At 68.3% G+C, this 11,918-nt stretch overlaps 1 protein-coding gene across 2 annotated transcripts; it reads left to right on the top strand.

Annotated features, from left to right (window-relative positions):
- Nucleotides 1-175: 175 nt before the first annotated feature.
- LLGL1 (LLGL scribble cell polarity complex component 1) lies at nt 176-11,839 on the top strand. Of its 2 annotated transcripts, none has more exons than XM_039731794.1 (23): nt 176-310; nt 2,700-2,797; nt 4,820-4,901; nt 4,985-5,100; nt 5,518-5,676; nt 5,756-5,918; nt 6,012-6,147; nt 6,236-6,290; nt 6,368-6,525; nt 6,604-6,821; nt 6,924-6,991; nt 7,274-7,427; nt 7,822-7,926; nt 8,115-8,407; nt 8,479-8,632; nt 8,713-8,866; nt 8,957-9,240; nt 9,459-9,723; nt 9,819-9,933; nt 10,036-10,130; nt 10,239-10,362; nt 10,435-10,514; nt 10,709-11,839. In XM_039731794.1, the coding sequence occupies exons 1-22, from the start codon at nt 230-232 to the stop codon at nt 10,511-10,513; spliced, it is 3,156 nt and encodes a 1,051-aa protein (XP_039587728.1). In that variant the 5' UTR covers nt 176-229; the 3' UTR covers nt 10,514; nt 10,709-11,839. The 2 variants fall into 2 exon arrangements, with proteins under 2 accessions (XP_039587728.1, XP_039587727.1); XM_039731793.1 differs by having other exon boundaries at nt 4,985-5,115.
- The last annotated feature ends 79 nt before the right edge of the window (nt 11,840-11,918 follow it).

The raw sequence follows: 11,918 nt of genomic DNA, 5'->3' as shown, positions 1-11,918 counted from the left end.
TGCCCACGAGGAGGAAAGAAACCGAAAGAAGTGTATTTTAAAAATAATATAAATAAACCCAGCGCGGAGGGCGTCGAGTTGGACGACTACACCTCCCATCGGCAGCCGCGGCGGCGCAGGCGCAGCGCGGGTGGGCGGGGCCGCGGCGCGCGGCGCGCGTTGCCGCGCGGCGGGCCGCGCCCGCCCCGCCCGGTACCGCGCCGCCGCCACCGCCGCCGCCGGCCCAACCATGATGAAGTTTCGGTTCCGGCGGCAGGGTGCCGACCCGCACCGCGACCGCCTCCGCCACGACCTCTTCGCCTTCAGCAAGGTGCGTGTAGAGCGAGCGGGGGGCGCGGCGGTGGATCCCGGGGGGGCGGCGGCCGCCGGGAGGCACCGGGAGTACCGGGCAGGGTGCGGCAGCCCCCCGGGGCCGCGGGGCTCCGGTACCCCGGCGGGATGCTGCCCGCGGGGAGGCGAGCAGCGTGCGGGGCACCGCCCCCCGGCACCGGCGGAACCCCCGGGGGAGCCGCGCACCGGGACCTCCCCGGGAACGGGCACGGATGCACCCCCGGGGGCGGCTACCGGGAGCCGCGGGATGCGGACCGGGGGCTGCGCTGCTCCCGGTGCGGTGCAGGGCGGCACTCCGGGAGGGGATGCCGCCCCCTCAGCGCCGCGACATCCCTGTCCCCAGCCCCGCCTGGAGGGGCTCCCCGGAGCCCCCCGGCTCCCGCTCCCCCTGCCCCGCGCATTCCCCCCGTCCTCGCTCGGGAGCGTTTCGGGGTGCCCGTGGTCCCGCTCCCTGTCCGGCCTTGGAGCATCCCCGGCCGCATCCCCCTTGTGGGGCTCACCCCCCACCCCGTGTCCCCAGGGGTGGGATATCGGGGGGCTGGACCCCCTGTGTGAGCCGGCTGGTGATGACCCCTGTGCTTTTGGGGTTCCCTGGCGCCCCAGAGGTGTGTCTCTGTGGGAACATGAGAGGCCAGCCCTTGCCCCACTCCTCACTCCGAGTTTTCCCACTTACCCCCCTCATTTGGGGCGGGAGAGACCCCCAGGCTTATCAAACAACCCCAGAACGACCCCCACCAGCCCTGGGGTGCCAGACCCTTCCCTGGGGACATGTGGTGCCCACCTGGGACTTGGTGCCGTGGCACTGGGACCGTTCTCCTGCCTTTCGGGGGGCGGGAGACCCCCGGCAGCAGCCCCTGGGTGAGCCCGGACCGAGCCCATCATCATTCCGTCACCCGGCACATCCCGGGGCTGCTGCGGGGCGCTTGCCCCGTTCCCGCGGGGACGCTGCCGTGCCCCGGAGCGACCCCCGGGCTGTCCCACAGCGGGGTGGGGCCGCGGGGTGTCGGTGCTGAGGGTCGGAGCCGGCTCCGCTGCCCAGCACAGCCCCGACCCCGCATCTCGCTGCCCTGGGTGAGGGTCTGGCCGGGGTGCGAGGCTCAGCCCAGCCAGAGCCCCCCTGTTTTTGGGGGTGCCCCGGCCGGATCCCGCCCGAAGGAGTGCCCAGGGTGGGTGTGTGGCGGTGGGATGTCCCGGGGGGAGGCTGAGGAGAGCCCCAGCCCTGCAGCTGCCCACCTGCCTTCCATTAAGGGTTGTTTTTCCTCCCGAGCTCCAGATCTGCCTGGGATTTGCTGTAATTTGGCCGGGAGCGAGCCTTGGCCGGCCGGCGCAGCCTGCCGGATGCGGCCCCGCTGCGGGCGGGGGGCTGAGCCGGGCCCCCCTTTGCGGCTGGGAGTGCTGGGCAGCTGCGGCAGCGCTTTTGGGGGAAATCTTCGCCGGTGTCACCGCGTTGGTTTGTGGCCTAAAGCATCGCTGCGGTGTCCCTGTGCTGCTGCTGCCGTCCCAGCTCCGTCCTCCAGCGCAGCGCGCATCCCGGGGGGATTCAGCATGACCCACCGGCGTCCACTTCCTCGCCCCCTGGGCGTTTCGGGACCCGCTTGGACGGGCCGGGACGCCGGGGATGGGCTGGGGATGGGCTCCTGGAGGTGTCCCCGGGGAGGGGAGCAGGAGCCGGGGTGACAGCGGCCGCCGCCGGCGGGTGCGGAAAGCCGCCCCGCTGCGCCTCTCGGATGCCCCAGACAAAGGGAGCAGGTCGGGATCCGGCCGGTCTGGCTCCGGCGGCCTCCCTATCGTCTGATCGCGCCGGCGCTGCTCGGCCCAGCTGCCCTCGGGAGCCCCGCGGTCCCCGCAGCGCGGGCCGGGCCGGTGGGTGCCCCCCGCCGCCAGGGCAGCCCCTCCCCAGCCGGCGAGCCCGGGCACGCCGGACGGCCGGCACTTCCTTGGGAAGGTGCCCTCGGGGGACACGCGGCTCCGGCGGGGACGGCCCTGGCGCTGGCGGGTCCCGCTCGCCTGGTTCTGCCGCCCGGTGATGTGGCACTGGGGGTCCCGCTCGCCTCTCCGGGGTGTCCTCACCTCGGGGGTTTGGAGCAGGGGGGTCCCATCCCCAAAGTGCTGGGACAGTTCAAGGGCAGAGCTACCCCGGCCCGCGGTGTGGATGTTGGGATGGGGTTTGGGGTGCTGGGTGGAAACTGGGCGAGGAGTGATGTCCCCCCTCCCCAAGGTGGCACTGGGGGACAGAGCAGCATCTTCGTGACGCCCCACGTCAGGGTGATGCTCAGGCTGGCGCGGGGTCGGAGCTGTGGGGGTGAGGGGAAGGTTTGGGGGTGTCGGAGGCGGGGGGTCCCGCTCTGACCTGCCTGTCCCCATGGCAGACGGTGGAGCACGGCTTCCCCAGCCAGCCCAGCGCCCTGGCCTACGACCCCGTGCTGCGTGTGATGGCCATCGGCACCAAGGCGGGAGCCGTCAAGCTGTATCCTTTTCCTCCCGCACCCTCCTGCACTCGCTGCCCTGGCTGTCCCCATCCCGGAGAGCGCTTGGAGACGTGGCTGTGCTGCTCCTGGCCCAGCCGGCAGCCCCCACTCGGCTCTCGTCCATCCCTCCGTCCAGCTGTGCTGCAGCTGGGCCGGGCGGCGAGGGGGCGGCTGCAGGAAACCCCCACCTCGCCCGAAACGCCGCGGGGAAAAAAGAGCTCGGGGGCATCCCCAGTGGGGGGGTCCTCCCTGCTGTTCTCCCGGGGGGCTCCTGCCCACCCTGCAGCCCTCGGGGGAGGGGGCTGCGGTGGGCGCGGAGCCCGGTGCCGGGTGGGGGGCCGAAGCGGGGGGACGCCGAGCGGGGCCGGCCGGGCTTTGTTGCCGGCAGCGTGCAGGGAGACTTCAGAGGGCTGCTGGCGGGCGGCCAGCGCTGGATGCGGGCCGTGCTCGGGGGGCCCCGCGCCGCAGGAATGCGGGGAGGGGGCGCGGGGGCGGCGGGGTCGGGGCGCGCCTCCCGAGCACAAAGATGGCGTGTTTTGTTCTGCCGGGTGCCAGCCCGGCCGCGACGTCGCCGGCCGCCCCACTCGCGGTGCCGGTCCCAGCTGAGCCCACCCCCCCGTCCCCGATGCGGTTGTGGGGGGCTGCGGTGCTCTGAGCATCCTCTGCGGGGATGGTTTTGGGGTGGTACCCAGCGTGGTACCCCGTGCCCGCTCCTCCAAAAAGATGCTTCTGGAGGTTGGCGGGGCCGGGCGAGGCAGCAGCCGGAGCTGGCCTGACTGGCGCTACTGGTTAGTGGGGGCACCCCTGGGTGCTCCCGGCCGGGCTGGGTGGATCTGGTTGCCGGCAGCATGGCATTGAGGGGCAGCCAGCACTTGGGGGGTCTCCTGGGGCAGCTGAGGGTCTGTCTTGGACCCCCATCCCACATACTGGTGACACTGGTGTGCCCGAGCCACTTGCCCTGAGGGCTCTCAGCTTGTGGCACAATTTAGGGTGGGAAAAGACCCCAGGATGAGCAAGGATGGGTGGCATCCCCATGCGTGTAGCACCGAGAGCCCTCTGCGTGCTCCCTGCTTCATTCCCTGTCGCCTGCTCTCCCCAAAACTCCGTGGCTGTCCCCTGGCTCTGCCAGACAGCCCCTGCCTGTCCGGCCGGGCAGAGCCGCCGGGCTGGTTCCCTGTGCCCGGGGCACCAGGCGGCGGCCAGGGGCAAGGACTGCCAGCGCACGGCATGCCCGGCTGGGGCTGCCCTGCTGACACCGGGCTGGGGGTGCCGGGGATGCCGGGCCGGGCCGGGCCGGGCCGATCCGAGCGGTGCCGCCGCCTCTGCGCGGGTCCTGCCGCGGGTCCCGCCGAGCGGCGTCGCCGAAGGAGCCGGGACCAGTCGGGCGAGTGCGGCTGTGCCGGCGCATTCCGAACCCCACCCCGCTGCCTCTCGCACACCCACCCAGCCGTGCGTGCTGGCCGCAGCCTGACCCGGGACATCCCGGCAGGAGTAGTTGGTGGATCCCAGCCTGACCCGGGACATCCCGGCAGGAGGTGCCTGGTGGATCCCAGCCTGACCCGGGACATCCCGGCAGGAGGTGCCTGGTGGATCCCAGCCTGACCTGGGATATCTTGGCAGGAGGTGGCTGGTGGATCCCAGCCTGACCTGGGATATCTTGGCAGGAGGTGGCTGGTGGATCCCAGCCTGACCCGGGACATCCCAGCTGGAAGTGCTTGGTGGATCCCAGCCTGACCTGCAGTGTCCCAGCTGGAGGTGTTTGGTGGATTTTAGGCTGATTCAGAGCATCCTGGTTGGAGTTGGAGGTGCCTGGTGGAGCCTGGATGGGGATGGTGGTGCCAAGGCCAGCTCTGGCAGGGGGTGCAGCCAGGGATGCTCTGCCCTGGCTCTCCTGGGGACATGGGGCTGAATTGGTGTTTGCAGGCAGAGCTGTGACTTGAGGGAATTCTGAAGGTCCTGAGGTTTGCTATGGGGGGCATGGGGGGGCTCTTCCCTCGTTGTTTCCTTGACGGTCCCCCCAGATATGGCGCACCAGGTGTGGAGCTGACAGGCCTGCACAAAGAGACAGCCACTGTCACCCAGCTGCACTTCCTTCCCGGCCAGGTACGGGGGTGTCCCAGGGGGGGAACCCATCAGCAGCCCCCCAGCACCTCACACACCCCCTCTATCATCCCCCCCGTCCCCAGGGCTGGCTCCTGTCGCTGCTGGACGACAACACGCTGCACCTGTGGGAGGTGTGCCAGAAGGAGGGCTGCTCCCACCTGGAGGAGACGCGCAGCTTCGGCCTCCCGGGCCGCCCAGGGTCCGGCAGCGCTAAGTACTCGCCCGGGGGGGGGTCGGAGCCGCTCCCCCGCGGGGCTGCGGCCGCTGCCGGCTGGGAACGGCTGGGAACGGCGCGTGGGAGCAGCCGGGCTGCCGGGGCGGGACGGGGGCCAAGGTCCTCTCCCCGCGGTGGGGGTGTTTTCCCCACTGGGGATGCTCCTCTGATCTCAGCTGAGGTGCTGAGTGCAGGGAACAGCTCTGGATTGTTATGGTGCAGGCAGGGCCCCCGGGGTGATTAATGGGTGTAATTGCAGTCCAGCACTGAGGCTGTCCTTGCCCTTGTGCTCCTGCACTCAGGGAGATGGGAATGAAGGGATGGAGCAGGGTTGGTCTGGGGTCTCTTTGATGCTCCCCCAGACCCAACACGGTGCTGAGGCAGCCCCTGTTCCCCCCCCAGCTGCTCCCCTGGCATCACACGGGTGACAGTGGTCCTGCCGCTGGCTGCCAGTGCCATGGTCTGCCTGGGCACTGAGGGCGGTGCCGTGTACTTTGTCACCCTGCCCACCCTGACGCTGCTGGAGGACAAAACCCTCTTCCCGGACGAGATCCTGCAGAGGTGAGAGCCCTGCAGACCCCACGCCCCGTGCCCAGCCCCCCCAGCCCATCTGTGACCCCCTGTGCCTGTCCCCCCGCAGTGTCCCCGACGAGTACCGCTGCGGGAAGGCGCTGGGGCCCGTGGAGTCCATCCAGGAGCACCCACGCCACGGCAGCCGGCTGCTCATCGGCTACAGCCGCGGGCTGCTGGTCCTGTGGGAGCAGAGCACTCGTGCTGTCCAGCACCTCTTCCTGGGGAACCAGGTACCGGGGCTGGCGTGGTGGGGCCGTGGCTCTGTGTGTGGGTGTGTGGGGGTGTCCCCATGCGAGTGCTGAGCCCGCCGTGTGGCCCCGCAGCAGCTGGAGAGCCTGGCCTGGGAGCAGAGCGGGAAGAGCATCGTCAGCTCGCACAGCGACGGCGGCTACATGGTGTGGGCAGTGAGCAGCACTGGCCAGAGGAGCCAGCAGCCCGTCATGTCCACCATCCCCTACGGTACACATCGGGGTCTGGGGGGCTCTGGGGGTGGGAGCTGATCCCCACGTATCCCAGTGCTGCAGCCAGGGCTGGTTCTTCGTTTCAGGGCCGTTCCCTTGCAAAGCCATCAGCAAAATCCTCTGGCGAACCTGCGAGTCAGGGTAGGTGGGTGGCTGGGCTGGGCACAGGGGGCACTTGGGGCTCCTGGGTCTGATGGCAGCTGCTTCGTCCCACCCAGGAACCCCTTCATCATCTTCAGTGGGGGGATGCCACGGGCCAGCTACGGTGACAGGCACTGTGTCAGCGTGCTGCAGGGCCAGACCCTGGCCACGCTCGACTTCACCTCCCGCGTCATTGACTTCTTCACTGTGCAGAGTGCAGAGGTGCCCGAGGGAGGTACGTCCTGCCAGGGCCAGCCGGGGAGTGGGTGGTGGTGTGGGGGTCTCCACGTGCAGCCATCTCCCTCCTCCCCAGGCTTTGAGAACCCCCGAGCCCTCGTGGTGCTGGTGGAGGAGGAGCTGGTGGCCATCGACCTGCAGACGCCGGGCTGGCCCACCATCCCTGCCCCGTACCTGGCCCCTCTCCACTCCTCTGCCATCACCTGCTCCTGCCATGTCTCCAACGTGCCCCTCAAGCTCTGGGAGAGGATCGTCAGTGTGGGCGAGCAGCAGAGCCCCCGGCAGTCCTCTGCGGTCAGTGATGGGGATGGTGGGGAGGGGTCCTGCTGAGCCCCTTCCAGCATGGCCCAGTGGGCTTCATCCCTTCCTCCATCCCCTCTCCATCCCTCCCTCCAGGCTTGGCCCATTGATGGGGGAAAGAACCTGGCCCAGGAGCCCACACAGAGGGGGCTTCTCCTCACTGGGTGAGTGGGGTGACAGCAGGGAAACCTAAAATGCAGAGGGGACACATCCACACCCATTTCTGCAGAAGGGGAGATTAATGGCACTAATTGCTAATTGTGATGGTGGTGGCATCCACTCCCTCATTTCGGGTGGGCTCCCCCTTCTTGTTCTGGCTGGGCATGAGCGTGTCACCCGCTGTCCCCCGGTGCCCCCCCTCTGGCACGGGGGCTGCCAGCACACAGGCAGCTCTTGTTGGCCGGGCAGATGTTGGGGCCCCGCGCTGACAGGACCCCCCCGCCCAGGCACGAGGACGGCACGGTGCGGTTCTGGGACGCCTCGGGGGTCTCCCTGAAGCCCCTCTACAAGCTGGGCACCGCCAACATCTTCCAGACAGACTGTGAGCACAACGACAGCCTCAACCAGGCGGGCGAGGAGGAGTGGCCTCCGTTCCGCAAGGTGAGGTCCCCTGGGCAGGGTGACACTACCATGGAGCTTGGCACCCTCCCGGCTCTGCCAGCACTGGAGGGGGCAGACCCAGAGCTGGGCACGGGGGATGCACCTGCTGGAGCCATCCCGGCTGCGCCCCGGGGACGTGTCCCCTGGCTCAGGGCACAGCTGCTGTGTGACGCACTGCGGGGACACAAGGGACACTTGTTCCGTGGGCCCTGTCCATGGGTCTGCCCCAGCATGGGGGACACAGCCGGGGGGTGCGTGGGGACAGACTTCTCCTGGGCGTGATGCCCAGAGTGGCCCGTGTGCCACAGCTGGTGGAGGGCTGTGGGGGTGCAGGGGGGCTGTCCCACAGCTGGGTGCGGGTCCTGGCTGTCCCTTCAGCTGTCCCCTCCCGCAGGTGGGCTGCTTTGATCCCTACAGCGATGACCCGCGCCTGGGTGTGCAGAAGATCGCGCTCTGCAAGTACACGGCCAAGATGGTGGTGGCTGGCACAGCAGGGCAGGTAAGGTGGCAGGGACAGAGCAGGGGCTGCTGAGCACCTCTCGGCTCCTCCACCCACAGCATGAGGGGGCTACAGACCCCCACAGTTGTCCTTGAAGGGTTCCTAGCCTGGGTTTAGCCCCCGGTGTGCAGCAGGCTGGCTGGCTGGGGTGGGGTCCAGTGTCCCCCTGTCTCTGCTTGTCCCTGCAGGTGCTGGTGATGGAGCTGAGCGACGAGAAGTCGGAGCACACGGTCAGCGTGGCCACCGTGGACCTGCTGCAGGACCGCGAGGGCTTCACCTGGAAGGGCCACGACCGGCTGGCCCCCCGGAACGGGCCCCTCCACTTCCCCCCCGGCTTCCAGCCCAGCGTGCTGGTGCAGTGCGTGCCCCCCGCCGCCGTCACCGCCGTCACCCTCCACTCCGAGTGGAACCTCGTGGCCTTCGGCACCAGCCACGGCTTCGGGCTCTTCGACTACTACCGGCGCAACCCCGTGCTGGCCAGGTATGGGGGGCCTCAGTGCTGGGGACCCCTGGAGGGGCACGGTGGGTGCTGAGCAGCATCACTGCCCGCAGGTGTACGCTGCACCCCAACGACTCGCTGGCCATGGAGGGGCCCCTGTCCCGCGTGAAGTCCCTCAAGAAGTCCCTGCGCCAGTCCTTCCGCCGCATCCGCAAGAGCCGCGTCTCGGGCAAGAAGAGGCTCAACGCCAGCAGCCCCTCCAGCAAGGTGGGCAGGGAGAGGGAGTGGGGCCCACCATGGCAGCTCCCCGTCCCCCAAGCAGGGACTGAGCCTGTGCCCCTCCCCAGGTGCAGGAGGCCAACGCGCAGCTGGCGGAGCAGGCGGGGCCCCCCGAGGTGGAGATGACGCCGGTGCAGCGGCGGATCGAGCCTCGCTCGGCTGACGATTCGCTTTCGGGGGTCGTGCGGTGCCTCTACTTTGCCGACACCTTCCTCCGTGACGGTGAGACCCCTCTCCCTCCTTCTCTCCCTGGGAAAAGCCCCCAGGCTGGGTCTGTGGGGAGGGGGCTCTGACACTGCTCCACCTCCACAGCCGCCCACCACGGCCCCACGATGTGGGCAGGGACCAACTCCGGCTCGGTGTTCGCCTACGCCCTGGAGGTGCCGTCACAGGAGAAGTTCTCGGAGCGGGCGGTGGAGGCGGTGCTGGGGAAGGAGATCCAGCTGATGCACCGGGCACCAGTGGTGGCCATTGCGGTGCTGGACGGGCGGGGGAACCCCCTGCCCGAGCCCTACGAGGTGTCTCGGGACCTGGCCAAGGCCCCCGACATGCAGGGCAGCCACTCCATGCTCATCTCCTCCGAGGAACAGTTCAAGGTGAGCGCGGGGCTCGGTGTCCCGCTGCGGTAGAGGTGGGACACAAAATGTCCCTTGTCCTCTTTGGATGTCCTCATCACGCAGGGGCTGGAGGTGACCAGTCAGGTTTTGGGGGCACTCCTATGCCTGTTCTACGGTGGTGAATCCAAGGGGAAGGTGCCCCCTAAACCCTGCAGGTTCCTGTTCTCCCCTGAGCCCGGCTCCTCCTGCCCCCCCAGGTGTTCACGCTGCCCAAAGTGAGTGCCAAGACCAAGTTCAAGCTGACAGCACACGAGGGCTGCCGGGTGCGGAAGGTGGCCCTGGTGAGCCTGGCCAGCGCTGGCTCCGAGGAGAGGCTGGAAAACTGCCTGGCCTGTCTCACCAACCTGGGGGACATCCACATCTTCACCGTGCCCAGCCTGCGGCCCCAGGTCCACTACAGCTGCATCCGTAAGGAGGACATCAGTGGCATTGCCTCCTGTGTCTTCACCAAGCACGGCCAGGGTGAGGACACCAGGTGACATCTGTGTTGATGGGATGTTGACTTCACCTGCAGCCCTGTGGGTGATGCCTGAGGCTCGTTGTTGTCCCCCCTGTAGGTTTCTACCTAATTTCACCATCCGAGTTCGAGCGCTTCTCGCTGAGCGCCAGGAATGTGACGGAGCCACTGTGCCGGCTGGAGGTCGCCCGGCTCCAGGACACCTCCTGCCTCAGGTGGGCTGTCTGAGGGTGTGGGGGGCTTTGCTGTGGTGGAACCCCTGTACACCCTCCCTGTGACACTGGTTCTGGCCGTGACTTCTGCCTGTTTCCTTCCAGCAACAGCTCAACGGTGACGCCGAAGCTGCCGCAGGCGAACGGCACCCACGTCCCACGCAGCTCCGAGGGCCAGCACTCCCCCTCGGACAGCGACCGTGAGTGACCACGCTGTCCCTGCACACACACGGTGTCCCACAGCCCTGCTCCAAGCCTGGCTCTGTGTCCTGGCTGTCCCCAATCCCTCCTGTCCCGTCACTCCCCAGGGTCCCCTGAGGAGCACCCGGCCAGCTTCTCTCCTGGCCCCATCGACTCCCCCAACAGCAGCATGGAGAACCCGCTGGACACCACCGGGGACATCACCGTGGAGGAAGTGAAGGATTTCCTGGCGTGAGTGGGGTGGGAATGGGGTAAACGGTGCTGAGGGGCCGTGGCAGTGCCTCTCACCCTGCTCTGCCCCAGGTCCTCAGAGGAAGCAGAGCAGAACCTGAGGAACACCAGCGAGGACGAGGCCCGGCCCACGGGGATCCTCATCAAGTGAGGTCTGTGAGAGGCTGGTGGTCCCTGGGGTGGGCGTGGGATTTGGAGCTGCGACCCCAGCGCAGTGCCCTGGCTTCCTGATCCATCGTGGGAGGATGGAGTTGTGATCCCTGGGGCTCATAGAGGAAGGGGGGAGCAGAGGGAATGCTTATCCTGATCCCCACCAACTCTTGCTGAGGAGCTGCCTCGCCCGCAGGCATCGCTGGCCTCCCTGACCCATCTCAGTGCTCGGATTCCCGGGACGCGCGACTCGACTGGACCCCCGCGCCCCCTCCCCTGTAACGTAGGCTCGCCTCCTCTCTAACATCTGCAGCCCGGCTCCGGCACTGCCCGCACACCCCCTGCCCGGCCCCCGGCCGTGGGCACAAACTCTTCCCGGGGAAGATCAGTTCCTTTTTTATACACGGTCGAGTGTCACTGTCCCCTGCTCCAGAGCCCCCTTCCTGGGGGATGCTGCTGCTTCCCCGGCTCCACGGGGAGGGCTGGGGCTTGTGGACCCCCCCTTGTCCCCTGGTTTTGGTCCCTTGGGGCAGTGGGGGGCCAGAAGCCCCCGGGCACGGCCCCCCCATACCCTGGTCTGTGTTTACATGCCCAGCTCCCTGCAGTTTACAGCCCCGTTCCCTGCCTGCCAGGAGGCTCTGGCTGCTGCACAGGGACTGTCCCCAGGGGAGCCCGGTGGGGATCCCCTGGCTCCCAGGTGGGCAGCAGAGGCCTTGAGCAGCCCGAGGAGGGGCACGGTGGGGGGTCACAGGTGGCCTTTTTCTCTTAGTGGCTTCTCCAAGGGCTATTCTCCAGGTTGGGCTCTGTGCCTGCTGCTCCTTTCTGACACTAATTCCTGCCACGGGGTGGGTTTGGGATGGGATCACGCTGTGGAATTACACACGGGCTCCTGGTCCTGGTCCATGTTGGTGCTGGGCGGGGGCAGACGGGGTTACCCCAGCCCCCTCCTGCCCCAGGCTGGGCTGCCCCACCCTGGGGGTCTCACTGTGCCAAATCCCCCCCCGGGCTCCGAGCCTGGCCTCGTCCTCCTGGGGGGCTGTGGTGACGCCGGCTCTGTCCCCTGGCCCATGGTGGCTGTTCCAGGGGCTCAGCTGGCCCTGCCCCTGTCCTTTTGGGGAGCTGTGGCCCCCGGGCTCTTGCGGTACGTGTGTGGCTGGGGGGGTTCGGGCTCTGTTGCTGCCGGCCGAGGCCGGGGCTGTAGCGTCCCTGGTAGAACCCCCCCCCACCCAAACCTCATCTTTTTTTTGTTTTTGGTAAGATGAATTTAGCATTGTTTAGTTATTAAAAATACTGGTTTTTAATATTGAAAATAAAGCATTTAATATCAGCTGCCTGGGCTGCAGGTGTTTGCTGAGCCTCAGAGCCAGGTGAGTGCTGAGCTGCAGAGGGGCACGAGCAGGGCTGGG

Source organism: Passer montanus, unplaced genomic scaffold, assembly GCF_014805655.1.
Source record: "Passer montanus isolate IOZ18808 unplaced genomic scaffold, ASM1480565v1 scaffold8, whole genome shotgun sequence".
Classification (NCBI taxonomy): Eukaryota; Metazoa; Chordata; class Aves; order Passeriformes; family Passeridae; genus Passer; species Passer montanus.
The sequence above is the reverse complement of the archived record's forward strand: the minus strand, read 5'-3'. Positions and strand labels throughout refer to the sequence as shown.